Source organism: Myripristis murdjan, chromosome 6 (assembly GCF_902150065.1).
Source record: "Myripristis murdjan chromosome 6, fMyrMur1.1, whole genome shotgun sequence".
NCBI lineage: Eukaryota > Metazoa > Chordata > Actinopteri > Holocentriformes > Holocentridae > Myripristis > Myripristis murdjan.
In genome coordinates this window covers 27,622,745-27,643,957 of record NC_043985.1, presented here as the reverse complement: position 1 = coordinate 27,643,957, position 21,213 = coordinate 27,622,745, and the positions used below count along the sequence as shown (strand labels likewise).

The following is a 21,213-nucleotide window of genomic DNA, read 5'->3' as shown; positions in this document are numbered from 1 at the left end:
GCACAGCACAAAAAACACCAGTATATCCAACAACATCGCACATGTGAGCAATGATAGAGTCAGGAGTTCAGTAAAATGAATGCATTCAGTATGAACAACCTTTTGTACACATTCCCCTTGCTCTAAGAGCTCTATAGCGCCTCCCAGAGATCAACTGAACAAACTGCTGTGTGTTTGTGTGTAGGATTATACACTTTTTGTTGGGCCCTATGTCTGGAAAATTGTCTCCCTAATTTTGCTGACCATATTTACAATTCTAGTCAATTTATTTTTGTTCATGGCTCCTCAGTTCCCATACCAACTTGTAGTTTGAAAAGACAGAACACTCTCAGTATTCATCATCCACCTGCTCTAGGCTGTGGGACTTGGCAGGTTAGCTCTCCTGCAGAGAGGCTGTCTTCTGTGAAAGCTTACCACACTGGCTCAATCAGCTCCTTTTTTCTGAGAAGTGCTCACCCTGTGTGGATCCTGCCATTCACAGATCCCTCTGAAAGAGAGATAGCACAGCAGACTATGCAAATGCTGACAGTGAAAATTGCTAATGCCAGGCTAGCTAGTGCAATGGAAGACTGTATTTTTTTTCTCCTTCCATCATGCTCTCTCTATTAATACCGCTCCTCCTACTGGCCCTCCTTCATTAAAGAAAAAAATGCCACCATTTATGTGGATGTCCAATCAGAGTTGATGGTAATGTAGCAATAAATTCCTCACTGTGTGCTATATTGACAGAAATCTGAGCTCTCGTGCTCACGGAGCCGTGCCGGCAGTGCCTACTTGTACCAGGATGAATTGTACGTGAGCGTCTGCTTCTTCCAAAACCCGCCCAGTTTGCTCGGCCTGCCCGGCTCTGTGTACAAAAACAAACATGCCTTCACAAGGGAAAAGGAGAGATACACAAGAGAGAGAGGGAGAGCAGCGGTGGTTGAGCGAGCTAGAGACTGAATGAGGAGAGGGAGCAGTGATTTTTTTTTTTAACACAGCCAGTATTATTACATTATATGTAAAAAGGTAATACCGTATTGTTCCAGAAATGTTATTAAATTAAATTGTAATTATTACATTATTGGCTGCTACTAGCCCAATCATTCATGAATGGAAAGTGCATTCATGCATCCTTAATTATCCTGACTTATAACGGCACCACCTCAAATCACCATTTTAGGCACAGAAGAACACCCACATTCATAATCCTCTGGGCTGAAATGGTGTTGAAGAAAGTGAAGAAGAAGAACTTAAGAGATGGAGAATCGGAGGTAATTCTTAGTGCCACTCTGCAGCAAAAGTGGTGGGATTACGACCCCTCATAAGGATGACATATTGAAGGAGATTACAGAGTCGGTGGATGCCGTTAAATCCCTGCAGAAAACCATGCAAGGAGTTAAAAAAGATAGCTTGATTTAGAGCTATTAGTTTGCAACATGGGCAACCAAAGGAACTAAAGGCCACAGGAGGAGAATCTCTCAACCTAATGACTGTAACAGTGCCATCACAGGGGATGTCGTGGTCTCTGGCGTTGATCCAGATGGGGAAAGTGACATCATGCCCGGGGCTGAGACTGTTCACCAGCTGATATGCACATGGGAACAAACCTTGCCAGACTGTGGGCTGACCAGTAATCAAGTGGCTCTCCCATTTCTCACTTCGCTCTAAGTCCAGATCATCAGGGACCGTGTCTGTCGCAGTTTAGGTCTTTAAAAATTGCAGACTTTAAAATTTGCAGACTAAAAGAGCATTGCTCACTCATTCATTGAAAAGCATTTGCGACATAATGTTATACATTTTTTTAAATAGTGCTCTCTTTACGGCATGATTTGAAAAGTAGGTGGATGTTCAAAGATACAATTGATTTAAAAAGCAAACACTACACAAGTGTTACACCTAAGTCAAGTGTATGTTTGTTCTCAAGCAAGAACAAAGTGGAGTGTACTAAAAGTTTACACCCAAGTGTGGGTAGATTTCCCATGTACACACAAATTTGTCCTACGCGTGATTTATGAATGAGAACCATGTGTTTATTACAGAGGCCATTTGCTTTCACTGAAGCAGCTGCTGGAATTGGTTCAGTGATTGTGGAATTTGTTTTCACATTTTAGTGGTACTAAGGCTCAGACATTTCCTTCATTTTTTTTCCAAGAGATGATGTACGCATACAGCAGGAATCTATCTGGCCATTCCCTAGCCTCATAGACTTTCTTAAAGTGCAAGGACACAACTCTCAATCCTCAACACTGGCTGGTAATCTCCTGTGTTTTATGAGGACTTGATTGACACAGGACTTGATTGTTGATTGCATGTTGCATATAGTTGATTTGGTAAACCATCTAGCCAAGTTATGTTTTACATCAATTGGGAGAAGAGCACATACTAGAGGAGCCCACAGGCTCTAAATCTTAGTGTAAAACTCCCCTCTACACAAGTTCAAGCTTGTCTGTTGGAATCCAGAGAGATAGCTATCAGGGAGACAATCTACCAAGTTTAGCTGGACAATCCAGTAGCTCTTTTCCCTGTAATGCACCTCCTTGGACTCATGTCGGCAGCTCACTCCATTGTGCCACAGGGGCTGCTTCATCTGTGATCCCTACAGAAGTGATTTATCAAGTTGTGTCTGGACCCAAGATGGCACTAAATGTAACTGGTGACCTTTTCCCCAATAGCTAGAGTAGACCTTGCCTTGTTGAGGGACCCCCAGGTGTTGGCAGTGGGGACACCATTTAGGAGAGCAGCTTGCTATGTATCATATTCATGGAGACCTCCTGCAAAGGGTCTGGGAGAAGGAGGCTGACCTTTGTGTTAAGAAGTACGGATTAATAGACCCACTTTGGCTTTCGTAAGCAGACAGGATGGAGACAGTTTAGAACGCTGTTGGAAACAGCCGAGAATCTGTGGCTGTGAGCCACAGTAAATCTTAGCTTTGAAGATACTGTGCATTCCAGGCCTGGAGAACAAGGGCACCAACATTATTTCAAGGAGCAGTCCCCTATCAAATGAGTGGACATTTCGTTCCACTATCGTGTCTTAGATTTGGACTCTGTCCAGGAGAGCAGAGGTTGATTTTTCTGCCATGAGGCAGAGCAGACACTGTCCTATGTGGTTCTTACTGATGCATCAGGACTGGACCCAACCCTTATGGATGGACACACTCATTCAGGCACCATGGCCTCATTCCTCCTCATTCCTTTTCTTATGAGAGTGAGAGAGGAGAGGCTGATGGTCATTCTCATGGCCCAAAACACACAACAGCCCTTTGGCTCACAGAGATGACTGAGATGTTGGTAACAAGGCTATGGACAGTTCCTCACTACTGAGGAGCACTGTCACAGGCAGATAGAGCAGCACCTACTCTGGGCCACTCTCATAAAGTTTCACTACTGACTGTAGAGATTGTGCAGACTATTCAGAATGTTTGAACACAATCCACCATTTTATGCTACAAAGTCATAAGCCTGGGTTTCTAAAAGTTGTGTGGAATACACTGAATCTATTCTGGAATACATAGCTATGCTGAGATGCACACAACAGGTTTTTATATGATATGACAGAGTTGCCGGCAGGCCTCTGTCACTAGCTTTGTGTTGACATTTCACAAGCTTAAGTGTTGGCAGGCAAAGACCCTCCTGTGGCTATACGGGCAAATTTCACAGCAAATGTGACAGCGTCACCAGCTTTATTCAGTGAAATAAGTGTGGAAGAGATTTGTACATAAGAGTTTTGGTCGACACCCTTAATTGCTTGATTATTGAACAAAACCTGTAAAAGGAGGACTGCTGATGATCATAAAATGTCAGATCATTACTAAGATTACTCACTAGGTCATTATACTTGGAGACCCATGTGTCAAGCACTTGAACTTGGATTTAGCATGTGGTATTTTTCCCTTTACTGGTGCTCCACATGTAGAGAGAAGGACTCACCAGCACTGGAATACTTGTTTGCACAGTGGGTTACAGTCAGTCAGGCTTGTGATGTGGCATGGAGTCTGCATGTAGTGTCACAACAGGGGGTGTCATGATCGAGCCTTGCCCCCTAAGCCAGTAGAGCCCTGTTAGAAAGTGAAGCCTGTGTGAAATAGTTATGCATGATACCTTTTTTCCAGCCGCATCGGTCTGAGGTTCATGAGTGCCTCAGCTCTGTCAGGACCTCTCTCATTAAAAGCATTCTCCAAGGGTGGCAGATCGCAGCTGAGAAACAGGGCTGTGAATAATAGACTCTTTCCACACCCACTGACACCAAACCCCCGCGTGTATAGGCCTCAGCATGTGCTGGTCCTTCACTACTGACGCAGAGGAGCCTGAAATATCAGAAGTAGCATTCAGGTCACCTTAAACAGCCAAGAGACTGAGACAATCATCTAATAATATGGCTTCACACTGTACTGTGCAAAAGCAAGCTGGATAGAGGTCACTGGACAACCCATAAGTTTCTACCGGTGCCTGCCACTCATCTCAAAGGACAGTACTCACAAACAATACTCACACAGAATCGCTCAGTGGCACTGCAGTTCATTCATTTATAGATCCTTAATTTGTCCACCTTTCTTTGGAGATCATCATCATCATCCCACAATATCCTTACAGTGAAAGAATACTCTCTAGATGTAGTATTTTAATGCAAATTAGGCATATCAGTTCATTCAGATTCTCCAGGTCTCTCTCTTCTTCTCCCTATAGTAAGGTTTACAAAAAAATAGGCACAAATTGTCAAAACAATTGAGTTTTCCAACATGCTCCATCTTAACTAAAATCTCTCCTCTTGTCAGCAAAATAATGACATGTCACATGAATTAATTAATGCTGTTTCATTCAGTATTACATAGCCTACTGCAAAGGCCAATTCAAAACAATAACAAAACTTATTTTAATGTTACCCCGCCCTCTCTTGAACTATTGAAGTACAGTAACGTATGATGTGAAGCACGATTTGAAGGTCTAGAGCAGGGAGAATTGTGTTGTATGTTTTTAAAGGGATTGTGTCACAAAACTGTTATGTGTTGAGGGTTTTTGTAAATACTTTTGGCAACATTATGAAAAATGTACATTTTAGAAAAAAATATGATTACGATTTTTGATGGTTGATTGATTGAAAATAATCATCAGTGACTCATCAGTGACACAGTTATCAAAATAATCGACCCAGCCCTATCATTGTAACTTATATCTGTTTGATACCAATTACTATGACACATACTATAGATTTAGATCATAGAGTTACATCTGCCTAAAATGGCAAGTAAACCAAACTCAGGTGGGTTTTCTTTTCTCTCACTGTCGTACTATGTTGATGTTTAGATTGTCTACAGTTCACTTCTTCTGAGCCCAGTGACTGTTTCAAACCTGTATACAGCAGGATTACATTTTGCTAAATTAGCATTTCTTGGAAAAGACGAGTGTAAAATTTGGACATACTTGGTATCAAAAAAAAAGGGAAGTGCTTCAATATCGAGAGCAAAAGAAACTTGTTAAGGGGAATATGAGACTTAATGGGAGAGAGAGGGATATGAGATAATTTGTAAGTGTGTGTTTGTGTGTGTGTGAGAGAGAGAGAGAGAGAGAGAGAGTAGAGAGGTAGGGAAAGAGAAAAATGGCTGGTTTCTGGACACAAGAGTCTGTTTCAGTTAGAACTGCTTTGCCACCGCTACATCGTACCTGTCCTGTTTAAATTATTTATCTACATCCTTACTGGGTAGAGTAGAGGAGGCTCCAGGGGCTCTCACTGATATCTCTCAAACATGAATAAAAACATGCTATTTTTTCCTCTATAAAATTCAGTAACGTTCCTGTGAATCTGACAGGAAGCTAAACATCTGTCTGCACGAATCCTCCTGTGACCTCAAGGCAAAAACTGCCCTCTAAGGTTAAGGAGGAAAAAAAAATGCATCATATAGTTCCTGCCTGCAACCCCTATTAGGTAGCTCACCTTACTGTATCATCAGGCTGAGTACACTGCAGTCAGCTGACGTATTCAAATCTGACAAAGAGCTGTCATGAAAAGATGCAAACCTAAAATTTCCTATACGCTCGTCACAAAGCTATCAGGGAAAAAAACAACAGCCATGATTCATTGTGCTGTCTTTTTCCACGACTGCATGTCATGGAGCACAATGTCGTCATCCACATCAGTGTATTTTTCAAGAGATGAAATGAGTTGTCTCTTTGCCAGTCATGTTCGGAGTCTTTGAGTGCTTGTCTAGCGCTGGTAATAAAATTACTTCCTGGCTCATTTAACACTGAGGCAATCTGTTCCCGGTGCAAACTACAGTTCTTTCTGAAATAGCCAATCACAAATCTTATGAGACTGTCCCATGTCATGTTTGATATGATGTCATGTTTGATACTGGGTGCCAGCAAAGAAATATTTTGTAATTTACCTTTGGATCAAATCTGTGCTCATGAGAACAGGGAATGAAAGAGCGTTGGAGAGAGCTTTGTGACCACATCCAGGCTCTCTATGGGTTTACCAATTGTGCCTCTTTAGTGGGAATTTTTTTTCTTTCTGTCATCCTGTTAACAAAAAGATTTGTTTTGTTTCTCCCTTCTTTGAATGAGACGAAAGGCGGCTTGCTGACTTAATGGCTTTGTGTGAGGCTGGCTGCTGGCGTAGGTGACTGACTTGAAGGCTGACTGGCTGGTTGGCACGCAGGCAGGGTCTGTTGATATCTGGTCGGCTGACTAACCGTACAACGTGGCACCAGTTCTCCACGCTGCAGCTCTGAGAAATAAGAGCAGAGGAGAACTCCTGAGGGTCATTGTGCAGATGATCCTGAAAAGCTGAGGCTCTCTTGATAATTTGGAGTGAGAGGTCTGGTTAAGCATGTGGACCAGGGGTGCAGAGTGAGCCTCTCACTATAGCCCTCCAGCAGTGAAACTCCCTGACCCTGCAACGCACAATAACCTCACCCTGACGGAGGGGGAGAGACAGGAGGAGAGGGTGGAAAGCAGTGCAGAAAGAAGAAAATTTGATGAAGAGACAGATGGAGGGTGGAGGGAGAAAGAGGCAGTGTGATAAATTTAATGATAAGCCCTTGATCCCGCAGATTCCTTTTATAATTGGCTGAAAGCTTTCATGTCACTTTGAAATATGGCCCACTTGTGCATTTGAAAACTTGGGTTTGCATTATTGTAAAGAGCCAGCAACAACAGAAAGCGCATTTGTGTGTGCAGGTGCATGCATGCACAGATCTATCAGAAATATCCTTCTGCAGTCCCATTTCATCCCGACGAGTGGCCTCTCCTGTCTGCTGCCTGGTGCTCACTGATTCCTGTCACGTCACCATGAAAAGACAACAGAGAGGGAGAGCATGACACAGATCCATCCCCCGGAAAGAGAGACAGGCGGATTGAGAGCTGTAGCTGATCCCTGAGAAGCACTGCAGGCTTAATATCCCCTCTGCATCCTCTCCCTCCCCATCCAAAGCATCCAGGCTGTGGGCTCCTGCAGTCTGGTACCATCAGGCTCAGGACTGACGTCAGTGATATTTCTGTCCATCCCTTGGTCAGGGGGGTCATCGTCACTAATGCATTATTCATGCTCACAGCATCAACCTAGACAGATCTTATCTCAACAGGGCAGAGTAGCAGTCACCCCTGGCTCCCCTGAAAGCTTACAGTAGCTGTGGGTTTCATCCTTTATTACTAATATTGCTGTTTTGTTTAATGTGGTGAGTTGTTTTTTATCCTGGCATGTTATAATTTTGCAGAACGAGTCTATAGTTTTTACAAATGCATTTTTTTCTACTCAGCTGCATGAAAAATAATAATAATAGGCCATCATGCTCAAGCTTAACACGGAGAAATCGAGTATTTACTTCACTTTTGTCTTTATTTATAGCCTTGCATGTGTACATTGTGGTGCCCAACCATTTCCAGTATAAAGACAAGGCTTGTTGATATGAAGATGTCAGAATGGTGCTTTCTTGGATAAGAAAATCAAGGGCTTGTGGGAAACAGACGAGCTCTTTAATATGCCTGCCTTAAGTGGCCATAAACAGAATGTTGAGCTATTCATCCGTGGTCTTCTGACTGATGTGTGGTGAATGTCAACAGCTGTCACACGGCAAACATTGTTAGATAAGCCCTCTCCTCTACAATGAACCCATGGGAGGTCGAAGCACACACGCACAAACAAAGTGCATATATGCACGCTCATATTCAGCACGCACAGTGTATCCACACACAAACACACACATAATAATGCTGAGCTGATGGTGTTCTGTTCATGTCTGTCCTCAGTCATTAAATAGTATATTCAGCTGGGGTAATGAAGGAGAGAGATCTTACTCCCTCATCTTGTGTGTGTGTGTTTGTGTTTATGCATGGGCGATCGCTGTCCTATCACGACAATGATAGCGTGCTGCTGTCCCCTGCTGTTAGGCTATCTGTTCTCTTCACTACAGCTGTGTAACAGCAATACATATACACACAGACCTACGCCCACACAACCCTTTGGACCACGCTGTGATAGTGTTTCTGATATACTGCTCTCCATATGCATTCCCTGTCCATGTTCATGCTCTGTGGAGAGAAGTACAGTCATATACTAGGAGCTTTCAGTGAAATATTCTCTGCATACCATATTGGTATACAGATATGATAAACCCACAGTCATCCGTGAAATACAGTCACATTTTGTAATGGTTTTAGAAGAAACGGGTGTTATTCTGGCACTCTGGATTCATGAAATGCCATTTAAATATATCAAAGATATATCTCATAGATATGTCTGTATCTTTGAGCTACGGAGTCTGAAATTGCTCTGGCTTGATGTAGACATGGTTAGCATTCCAGCTGGATCCCGAAGATGTGGAGAGAACTGGAGCGAAGCATGTAAGAGGACTGCTCTCCCACTCTCTCTCACTATCAGATCCAGCTATTAGGAGTAAATGTTGCTCTTGCGTTCCAAACACATTAGAGACTTCCCCTAGAGGTCCTCTGTGATCCTCTCAAACAGGGAGAGCTTGATGGAAGTTAACTAAAAGCGGCTCATCACAGTTCTCCCTTCAGTCAAACAGTTTGACTTTCAGTTTCAAAGATTTAAAAATATATGTATAATAATAATAACAACAGTAATAATAATAATGTATATTATTTTATGAATTAATATTTATGTGAGCTTTATTTGTTACAGTTGTTAGCTTTAGAGGATGCATGATTACCACCACCAAGAATGTTTTCACCTGTTAGCATGTTTGTCTGTCTGCCAGAAGGTTATCCCAAAAATGAATGAGCATATTTCCATGAAATTTGCTGGACAGATCGGCCTTTAGCCAAGGAACCATTGATTAGATTTTTATGGCGAGTTGGATCTGAGTTTTCTACCATTAGACAATAAAAATTGCTTCTGTCTTGGAACCCGCTGGCTATCGTCTGATGACAGTGTAGCCTCTGCGGCCAACAGCCAATACCAAAATCTTGTTCTTCACTCTCTAATCTGTGCATAGGGATTGGAGTTAAGTTATAGCTGTGAAACTAACAGAGCTGGAGATTTGATTCCACACCCTAAGTTTACATTTTCAGAGCCGAGACATCACCAACTTGAAAAGTCGGTCAGCTTTGATGGGAGTTTGTGTTTTCTTTATGGTTATTTATTCTCTGTACACCTTCACTGTGACATTAGGCGTTTATCTCACAGCCTGATAAAGCTCGATGCTGTTTCCTGTCACATTTCTAGCTACCAGCAGCAAAATAGGGGGCTGTGGATTGATTGGCCAGGTGGTACAGTAAAGTGCCTATCAAGCAGCCAGCGCTGTCTCCATTACCAGATCAACTCTCATCTGCCAAGGGGATTAAGCTTTTTATTGCGATTCATCTAATCAAGCATGAGCTGATCTCAATTAAAATATTAGCTGCTCATAACAATGTTGGTCAGACCCTCTCTCTCTCTCTCTCTCTCTCTCCCTCTCTCTCTCTCTCTCTCTCTCACACACAAACACACACACACAGACACACACACACGATCACAATTAATATAATAATATATATATAATATAATATGGCTATGGTAGTACAATACTGTCAGTTTTGTTTTTTTTCATGCATATTATAAACAACACTCGTGTTTAGATTGATAGTGAATGTCAGGCTATCTGCATGGGTGCTGCTCACAGGACGACCCCCTGCTAAGCTGGCAGTGAAACCCCATGTGTTCACTGCTGCTGGACTAACATAAATGGCACTACAAATTTCTGCTGGGTCTTGCTAGACATTCTTGTGAAAATGAAACGAATTATGGGCATTTTTGTTGATAATACACCAAGTGAAAACAGGATTAAAGCTAGTTTTAAGCTTGCCACATTGGTTTCATTACCCACCTTTGCAGCCTGGCCAAGTCAAGGTGTTTATTGCAACTGGGGTTTTGGGACACGCCAACTTTTACAGGAGCTTGCTGAAGTTTCATTTCTTCAGGTTTAATTTCATCTTGCTCTACCACCTGAGATAGAGGAACCTCAAACGAATGGCCTTACTTTCTGAAAAAGACCACATCCCAGAACCCGTCATCTTTAGTTTGCACATGGTTGCTGCTGTCACTTGCTTCCTGACGTTATCTACATTGTGTTTTCCATCCACTGCTGATCCCAGCCCTCGTCTCTGATGAGTTCTCCAAGGCTGCCAACCTCATCCCTCTGTCCAAGCTCCCCTCTGCGCAAGAAACAGATCCGTGTGGGAGTATGGCGTTTGCTTCCATGGTCTATTGCTTGACTTTGTCTTGGACTGTGGCCCCTGATTTTTATCCCACTTTTGGAAGACACACATCTCTAACAGGTTGTTCTCTGTCAGATAGAGATGAGCAATCATGACCAGGGGAAGGTGTTAATGTGCTTCATATCCTGCACCTTGTCCACCTGGCTCAAACAGCTTGCTTGGTTTGAGTATGTTCACAATATGTTTATTGTTCCTCCTCGCATGTCTCCCCTTGTGAGTCCCATTATAGCTTCCAAGCACCATGACCATCTGAAGGACCATCTGATTGTTGCCATAGTCCTGGTCCTGCCATCCAATCTCCTTCTTTGTGTTGAGTCACACTGGCTTCACGCTGGGAGTCAAGCTGGCTTCTCTGCTTATTGGGTCCTGAAAGATTTAAAAGTTAATCCCATGGCCCGCCATCTCCTCCTTTTCTAGTCAGTGCAGAATCACAATCCCAGCTTGGACGTCATTGGGGACCGTCGCTGTCACCACCCCGATCAACCTGGAGCTCCCTGATCAGGAGCTGCTTCTAGTAGGAGTGGTACTGTTTGGGTTCCTGTTGCTCTGCCTATTGACAGCAAAATTGTTTTTGATCTTTTGCTAATCAAGTCTTTTATTTCCATCTGTGTTCAGGTTAGATGCTCAGTCTTTGTAGCTTCATGTCTTGAATAAGGCTTTCTAGAGCTGTTTACATGTGTTCCTGTTTAATTAGCGTTACGATTTCTTCAGTTTTATGTAAATCAGAGCACTGCAGCATTCACTTGGGTCCCCGATCCACAGCCTTCTCACAGCTCGTCAATATCAGATGTGGTGGACAAACAGGCATCCAGCAGGCAAACACAAGTTGTGGGAGCGAGACAGGCAGCTCTACAGTGCCATTGTGCTAATTATGGTATTTTTTGATAGGAAATTTGAGTAAACACACACAAAAAAAACTGATGGAGTGTGTTTTCACCACAACACACTTATCATGAGCTGAGGACAGCAGCGCACTTGTAGCCAAATAAACCTCAGGCAACACCATCAGTAGTACCCGGCACCACTGAATCTTTTTGGCCCAGTCTTTGGCTTGACTCACCGCAGAGAGCCCCGAGTTGCCAGCTGAGCAAAAATTAACCAACCTCTCTGCATCGCCTCAGCTGCTGAAGATAAATTAACTGGATGTTCGTTAAGACAAAAAATAAATAAATAAACTCTGTTCAGATTGGGATATTTTGAAACAAAACCCAGTTGTTTCTCTGTTTTGTATTTTTCTGCCATTGGAAGGGAAGATACTTGCAGTGGAATATGAGCACTGATTGGTCTGTTGTCAACTTGCTTGAAAAAAGTGGACCTAACTACAGTACACCAGAAACTTTAGTAGATTAATTACTTCTTTCAAGCAGCTAACACTGACATGTCTTCACTGTGTGACAGCCTATTCAAATCAAGATTGGTTGACTGACAGCCAGTTGCAATGCATACTTGCCAGATAGAATACAATATCATATAGGATAATGTAATTTAATGTAATAAAATATAATATCACATAATATAATATTTGTTTATTTAAACTAGTCGTGTTCTGTGAGCAGATATATCTCTGATTTCTGGCTTCAGTGGGAATCAAATCTGCCACCCTGGCTGTATTACCGCCATGCTCTAACGATTTTGATCCATGTCCTGAACAGAATAGAAAGGACTCTTTTCCTGCTTTCAGCTAATAGTCATTCATTATCCATGTCATTTCTGCCCCCATCCCTTCGCTTGATCCTTGGATTGTATGAATGCGGGGCTGAGGAGAGTCTCTGGCATACTGCAGCCATCAGCTGCCGCTGCTAACACAGTAATTGAAATGGTAATTTTCTGCTACAGGAAGATGACCTGTGTTCATCCACAAATCCCAGGCTTTATTGATGGATAATGAACAGGGAGAGAATCATCCCATCAGAACTCATTGGTCGACTCGGTCACGATGCAGTCCTGGGAGAGAGTTGTTGGTTACTGCAGTGTGTACACACTCCCGGTGTGTGAACTGTGTCAGTGTGAATTTAGTTTTCCATACTGTCTCCTCCACCCCTCCTCCTCTCCCCATTTCTCTTCCCCTCCATTCCGCATCAATAAAGTATTGGCTCTGATATGCTAATAGGTTGTGAAAACTCGGTCCTCAGATTGTATGTGTACACCTGCAAGAACTCGTCAGTATTGTGTCTTCAAGAGGGCAGAATTTTATGTGTGTGTATCTGTGTCTATGTGTGTGTATGTGTGTATACATGTATAGGAGTACATGCCTATGTATAAGTATATTTGCATAAACCTGTGCATGTCTTCCCCTAGACCTTCTCATCCTCTATCCTTTGTTTCTACTCATCCTCAGGGACAAACAGTACCGTCCCTCTGCCTCTGTTTGGCATAAGTCCCTGTGGCAGCCTGGAGGGGATCAGACGTTTGGGCTAGTGTGAATGTGTGTTGTGTGTGTGTGTGTGTGTCTTTGTGTCTGTCCATACCTAATCTTGCACAGTTATGACCGCATGATGAGTAACGTCTCGTGGTTGCAGTGATTCAAAACCTTTGGAAAACATTTGTTCTCGCTACTTCCAGTCCTTGTCTTCATTCACCGTCCAGCTCACTCAACCGTTGTCGCTCTCTCCCTCTGTCTCTGTTTGCATACTACCGGCTCTATCAGCCTAATCTTCTTTTTATCCTATGGCGGCCGTGTTCACTCCGATCGTTGAGTTTATAAAACACTGCTGACGGAGAAAGTGAACAGGACACACAGGAGAAAAACACTGTAAAAAAACACATCATGTAATCTGTCAACAAGCAGGGGTTGAAATAAGTCAAATAGCCTGATGCTTCACGATTGCAAAAAATTGCATGAAAACAGCCGTCACTGAGCAGTGTGTGTGTGTGTGTGTGTGTGTGTGTGCATGTGAGAGAGACCCAAACAGAGAGAACAAGAAAAAGCAAAACTAGAGAGACTTTGGGAGTTTCACAGCATTTTTTTCCATACTGCACTGTATTATATTTGAATCATGCCGTAATTTATTTTGTAATTTGAAAAGCATTTGACAATGCAGTTGGTTGCTGAGTCTCTCCCGAGTGTTGCTCAGCACACAGGGTAGACTACAGGACACAAAGGGGGAGATACACCTGGAGGAGATCTGCACTCTGCTCAATGCACTCTTGTAGTTTGTACACCAGACAGGTAGCTTTGTCTGTTTTTTTTTTTTTTTTTTTTTCCATTCAAATCATTATCTTAATTGGTTTGCATTCAGAATTTGCCACCCGATGCCAACAGAATGATGGCTTAAGGGTGGCGAGGTAGTGAACCTGAACAGCCAACCCACAGTGACCAGCTCTTTTGCTCATGCTCTCTCTCTCTCTCTCTCTCTCCCTCTCTCTCTCTCTCTCTCTCTCCCACTCTGCTCTTTAGTCTGGCCTCTTGCCAGATGATAAAAACACAATCAACCCCCACCCCACCCCCACACCAGCACCTTGAGCAATTAGTCAAACTAATTAACAATTTGGCTGTTGGAATAATTACTTCAAGTAGAACAGAAAGACGGGCTCAAGTGTTTTGTTCTTTTGTCCTGCAGTTTTATGCTCCCATAGTTGTGACTGTGACTGATTTTGGGGCTGGGGGTGGGGTGCCGAGATGCCAAAAGTGAAACTCTTGTTTTTAGTCATTCGGTTGTAGATTTGACTGTTGTGTCAACACTTCAGAAGTTCAAGACTCCTCATGCAGTTGTTAGTCGTTCTACATAATTGTTATAATTGGCCTTATAAGGGGTTAGTTCAGTTGTGTCATCACAGTCATGTCTCATTTGCTGAGATCTCACATTTGACTGCATTTGCAGTGAGATGCATTTCCCCTCTGCATCCGCCGCCCTCGCTGACTATTCAAAGACAATGCAAACCGACAGTCATCATATTTATATATTAACGATTCCCCAAAGCCCTTTCTTGTTTCAACATATATGCCTCTATCACTATCAATAACCACAAGCAATGGTTTCCATGGCAACCTGCACAAATGCGAGGGCGAGAGAGCTAAGGAGATTGAGAGAGCAAGTCACTCGGATGCCCTGAAATCCTGTGAGATCCTGCTCTGCATTACTGTGCACCGTGTGTGTCCAGTTTCCATCTGAATCTCCACTTGTCCATCGGCAGGCCTCAGTCACATTCAAATAGGAGGTAATTTCATGTAAATAAGGCAGGAAGAGACTACAGCAGGGGAAGGGAGGGTCAGGAAGCTAAACAGACGCTTACTGGACTGGGAGGCAGGACAAAAGAACAAGAAAGCCTCAAACACCAAGACAAACCAGGCATGAAAAGGACGGCCACCACAGCTGACACTATTCGCACAGTAATTGTTTTGGGTTTTCTTCCCCCTTCCCATCAAATGGGGGTTGTTAATGAATGGATTGGGGAATGAAATAGAAATAAGGACACCCAGGCACTCTAGGAGTCAGACTGCTGATAAGAGATTGAGCTGCGAGACAAGCTTAGGTTGTTTTAGTCTGCATTAATGAATCTCATTTCACAGAGGAGAGGTTGATGTTAGCACACAGAGACTGTGTAATGGGCCGGCCTGGTAAGGTTGGAATGTTCCATTAAGTTTTCGAGCTGCTTCTTTGAATGTAGCTGGGCATATTTGAGGAATTTCTGTGAAATCTAATGAAACATTTCAGTTTGTAGTTTCAGCTGTTACACATCATTTGGTGTGTTTTTTTTGGTTCTGCAATTTTTTTTTGAAGTAATTGCCTCTGAAGGCAGGGGGTAAGGGGCTTCATTAGTTCCCTTGCCCTTGTCTCACAGCAAACAGTTTACCTGGACTCATTAAGCATCACATGTGAAACTTTAGAGGGTTTGTTCTGCCAGCATCCATGCTCTAACTATGCCAAGGTCTGTTCTCCCCGAAAAGGCTGATGCCAGGCTTACAGTTCCCTGTCCTGTTCATTTTTTTCCTCTTCCTTTCTGTGGTGTGTTTTGGCCTCATTTTAAACTCTGCTTTAATAAGAGTTTTTAACCTGGAAAAGAATTGTGGTCTCACCTCTTTTGCAGCAGGACTGTCGCAAGGTCAACAGAGACTGTGGAGGTATACGTGGCTCTGTATTTATCTCGTAAGTCTCTCAAGAGTTATCATGTGTATCTATAAATCAAATCTCAATCTCAAATCTCAATCTCTATAAGCATGGAACATTTCTTTTGGGCTGTGTTTTAAATGAAGCCCTGAAAGGCTCATGTGGTCCTCAATCAGCAGTCCTTCTTTGTCATGCCAAAAGGGAAAATCCGCCCTAAAGGAGGATTCAGATGCAGGCAAGACAGGCAGGAAGAAATATTTACAAGGACCAGTCTATCAGCAATGAATTACAAACTGAATTTGTCAAAATGTGTGCATTCATAACATTTGAGCTTTAACATCCAAATTATCTCCATTTTCTTCCGGTGCTAAAGGCAGTGAACTGGTATTATGAAATCATCATACTTGCTGTCACGGTGTCTATAATTTCTTTTTCATGTGTTTTATTTTTTTGTAAATGGAGTAACACCAGAAAGTGCCTTTAGATGACTTCACAGATTAGAACTCTGGGAGCTATGTGTCCAGGTTTTGGAAGGACTTTCACATGTCACAAATAGTGAATAAAATATCTATCGTATTGACAATGATCTTGAAAATGAGCTACATTTCCCTTCTGATTTACAGTAGATTTTTGCTTTAACAAAGATCAGGCCTGTCGATAGAAGCAGATTGGTCTGTGTATGGCTGAAGCCCCACTGCAGCTGGTTTTCCTTTAAAAGGTTGTCCTACAGCTGTAGAATATCCTCTGGTGGAATCTACAAGGATTTCAAATGGTTTGAAAGGGTCGGCAAGTCTCTGAAAAGGTCCACAAGTGTCCTCAAGTAATCCTGAGATGGGAGAACGGGGTCTAAGGGTGCATTCATACATCACTGGGCACCATCTTTGCAATATTGCTTTCAGACTGCGTTCAACCATATACCAAACTTTGACACCCAGTAGCTTTAGGCAGTCTGAGTGGGAGATTGGAAGATGAGGAGGAGAGGGGTCTACATGTTTCATTTCAGGCTCTCGGTGCCCTCTGGTGGCCCTCAGAGCAGCCAACAGACGCCACTCCTCCTCTGCTAGTCTCTCCATTAGTAGCTTAGTGCCGCTCCAGCTCCCTTTGTTATTCCTGCCTGACTGCATGCTGTGCAAGGATGCGGTGGCACACAGAGCCTAGCACGCTTATCAGAGCAGTAATATTGTGCATTTCTGCTCTGAGAGAATGAACTTTGAAAGCATCCTTCCTCTTGAGTCAGATATTTCCATCCTTTATTCTGTAGCTTTCTTCATCTGTGTCTATCTTCTGCAGTCCCTCTGTCCCTCTGTAATCACTTAGAAAAGGCTAGATCATTTAGACCAAAGGTAGACAGTACAACTTCACTAACAGAAGGGACTCATTGTACCTTCCTCGGGTGGTCAGTACACTGTTCTCTGATGGTTCTGTTTCAGTATTGTTGAAGCATGTGTCAGCTTTAGAAGCAATCAGTAGCGTCTCTAGTCCCAAATAAGTAATTTAATTTGTTGACTAAAGACCTGACATGCATACAACAGCATACAGATATCTGATGGACCTCCCTACATGTTCTGGTCTGCTCCATGAAAGATGCTGATTGATTAAGTCTTTGTTCACACCCAAGCAAATGCATGTGTGCATGCACAAGCACACACTATCAATTTGTAGAGTCAGCTTTGTTTAACACCCCAAAGGATTTGGACAAATGATTGTCATTGAAACTGCATAATTAGGACACTGTGTCACCTGAATCCAAATGACTATTTGCCTAGATGATCTGATGCTTGTCCTGTAATCATCAGCCATATCAACTGAATATTAGTGGAGGAGTGCCGCATGCTTACGTCACTATACACTAAAAACTGAACTAAAAGCTGAAAGAGAGGTGGCTACTTTTTCTGAGCAAATGCTGCATTATATAATCTGTTAACACAGGAGGAACAACCTACCTTTTTCCACAGTGACAGTCTGTGCCCAGTTTACGCCTAAGGGTCTCTTTGATAAAAGGCCATCTTACACAACAGGTCTGGTGGCGGGCGACAGTGCAGAGCTTTATCCGATGAAGCAGAGGGCCATGCAGCTCGTAGAACTCGTTAGGGACACGTCGCTCCTCTCTGGGACTGTGTGTCACCGAATGAGGAGTGACAGCCGGGCCCTACCACCACACACTAGGGCCATCGCCATCCTCAAAACCTCCAAGGATACAGTATTCAGCAGACTGTAAGCCAGTGAGCGGCAGGCTGGCTCTAGCCCACACTTTCAAACTGTCTGTATGTGTGTAGTCTGCCATGCAAACACTAAGCCATGCAGGTTTTACGGCCACGCAGTTTTATGACACCAATTGCAACAACAGTGAAAAGCTGCTCAGTCCTTTTGAAATGTAATTCAGTGACATTCACATTTTGGGACAGTGATTTAGTGTTTGATTAGCATCAGAAACACCAGAAAAGTTTGATCCTACCCATCCAGTGTACATGGCAGAAGTCCCTCTTGTGCCTTTTTATTGAGCTCATATGTCAGATAGCTATTTTTAATTCTAGGCCAAGGTTTTGAATTCCATGCCTTTGTAAAATTCCTGGTTATGCTCTGTTTCTTGTTGATTTTGTATTTGCAGATTCATCAAGTCATTTCCTCTTTGCCAGACTCAAACTCTTGCAGAGCTCTTTACTGTTACCAACGTTCGAAGACTGATAATCAGTGATACATGAATAATATGGTGTATTATTGCTCTCTACAGGCACTTTGGGGAACTACAACACATTTGTGTAGTAGTTTCTGAAATATTAATACAGTTTATTTTCTGCTGTCCCCTCTTTTTGTAGGAGTCACCAGATTACACTAATGTTCAGGAGCTGAAGTATTTAGACATGGTTATAGCTGAGGCGCTACGTCTCTACCCACCTGGATTCAGGTACAGTAAGCACATCAGGTGCAGATTAATGATGCATTTTCACCGATTACGTCAGGTTCACAAAGGGAAACTGCATGTATTCCTCTGGCATGCTAAGACTTTGGTGAAATCCCATTGCTGCATGTGTGGCCCTCTTGATAGAGCTCATACCACGAATTAAAGCTTAATCCTTACAGCAGCGGCCAGCGTTTGATGCCGAGCCAAGCCATTTGCTGCATGTCATCCGCTCTTTCTCCTCTGCCTTTCCTTTCTCTCCCCACTCTCACTATCAAATAAATCATAGATGCCAAAAAAATATGGGGTTGGGCAGCTCCTCTTCACTCTTACTGTCACTTATCATTATAATGACTAATACTACATATATAATGTCATTGCCCTTGTCAATGCGCCTTCTGTCCACTGTTATTTTGTCCTGCGTAGGTTTGCCCGTTCTATTGACCATGACTGTGTTGTGAACGGCCAGTTCCTCCCCAAAGGAGCAACACTGGAGATCCCAGCCAGCTTCCTACACTATGACCCAGAATACTGGCCCGAGCCTGAGAAGTTCATCCCCGAGAGGTAAGAGACTGTCCCTACTGTACAAAAGAAAATCTATCAAGTCTGTACCTGTATTTTTATTTTATATATCTTCAGCAGATTTTTGAACTGTATTTGTTTTACCCATTGACTTAAACTATAAATCATTAAAGCATGTTCTGTTTCATGGTGGTATAGTCTCTAGCAAACATGTCTGCATCATGAACATGTCTTATTCCTCCGTTAAACTTCCTTTTCATTGTCATTACCAACACCACAAAAATAATGGTAGGAAGATTCACCTATTGCACCAAAGACGGACGCAACACAACTCATACACTGCATTGTATCGTATGGATTCAACTGCTATCTGTAAATATAGTATGGTGTCTCATTTCCATTGTCACAAAGGGTGTTAGGTGCTATTTACTAGACTGTCAATGTAAATAGCACAGGCCAGCTCCGCCAAGCATAAGAGGTTTTGTTTGCAGAGTGCAGTTTGTGTTGTTCCTTGTAAATTTAATTTGTGCACCAAGAATAAGACATGCCCTCCACTGCTTTTAAATCATCACAAAATAAAATTTCTGATTGATCCCAAGGTTCACGCCAGAGGCCAAGGCCAACCGGCATCCATTCGCCTACCTGCCATTTGGGGCCGGCCCCCGTAGCTGTGTGGGAATGAGGCTTGCCCAGCTGGAGATGAAGATGGCACTTGTGCGTTTGTTCCGCAGGTTCAACGTTGTGACCTGCTCAGAGACCAAGGTGGGTTGCCTGTGTCACACTTTGAGCACTAAAAACACCCATCTGTTCAATGGGCATTTAAACTTTAGAGAGGATTTAAAATGTCAGACAGTCAGGAGGTTATAGATTTCTAGAAGTTTAAGTAAAACAGGGTGAAAATGTTAATTAGAAGCCATCATGGTCATTATGCTCTCTGACTACAGACAGAGCTGTCAAAGGCCCTGTTGTAACCAGCAGGAGGCAGCAGTGCCTAGTTTGCTTGTTGCTTTGGCTTCCTCTTGTTGTTTCTTACTGTTGTTTCTTCTCATTTAGATAATCACAAATCACCTTTGAAACTGAGGGCAATCAAGGATTTTCGTTTTAGTCGGAGAGGACTCTAATTGTCTCTGACATTAGCAAATGATACTCAAGGTTGCTATAATTATCCTCAGTTACTATTGTTGCTATTTAAATTAGCAGTTCACAGTGCACGGCCTTGTACTGACACCTTGTACTTTAGACAATGTGTTTTTGTCCTCATGTCAGTGTAGCAGTTATTACATTATTGGGGTTTTTTATATCAAACTCAGCAGGCTGAAATTTTCAGTTTCCAAACATAAAACAGTTGAACTGATAATGTATTAGCAGCTTTTACCTATTCATTTATTTGCTTATTAACTAAGTTGTCCTTTTGCTTGCTACAGATTCCTCTCGAGCTGAAGTCTTCCAGCACCCTTGGACCTAAAAACGGCATATTTGTGAAAATCACTAGAAGAGACCTGGGAGAAGATCAAGGGAATCCTACCACCAGATGATTACAAGCTCACTGTTCCTCTGAAGTTAAACTTGAATGTACTCAGTTTATAACTGAGTGTGTGTGATAATGCAATTGTTTCTCTGAAACTTCATACATATTTCAGTCACTGTGACCAGCAATGGTTGATTAAAGGAAATTTGAAATCCCTGCTTTAAGAGGTGTAAATAATTTCAAATGATTCAGATGTGTCTTATGTGGAATAAAATCAAGTGATGGTGAAGTCTTCTCTGTGTTGGCTGATGAAAAGTAGAAAAGTACTCGAGAGAGATGCCTCACCCACACTGCTTGCGCATAATGTAATTTATTGGTCATGAGGAAAGGTGTCACACAATTGTGTAATACAAAGTGGAAAGAGGCTAACTGAGTCTGACTTGTATATTGTGTACTCAGTGTTACCACTTTACCATGCAGCATCTACAAAATGGAGGGCAAAATTTTGATGCTTTTTATGCTCTATCATTAAAAGGAAATATTAGCCAAGGAAATGAACATTGAGGGCAAGCTCAGGCACTT

General features: G+C 42.7%; 1 protein-coding gene across 2 annotated transcripts in view; it reads left to right on the top strand.

Annotated features, from left to right (window-relative positions):
* tbxas1 (thromboxane A synthase 1 (platelet)) overlaps positions 1 to 20,920 on the top strand; it is a 75,421-nt gene extending 54,501 nt beyond the window's left edge. For both annotated transcript variants that reach the window (XM_030054311.1, XM_030054313.1), the window contains exons 11-14: positions 18,559 to 18,647; positions 19,068 to 19,205; positions 19,763 to 19,925; positions 20,588 to 20,920. In XM_030054311.1, the coding sequence (XP_029910171.1) occupies positions 18,559 to 18,647; positions 19,068 to 19,205; positions 19,763 to 19,925; positions 20,588 to 20,698 (501 nt within the window). In that variant the 3' untranslated portion in view covers positions 20,699 to 20,920. The remainder of the gene's footprint in view (positions 1 to 18,558; positions 18,648 to 19,067; positions 19,206 to 19,762; positions 19,926 to 20,587) is intronic.
* Positions 20,921 to 21,213: the final 293 nt, after the last annotated feature.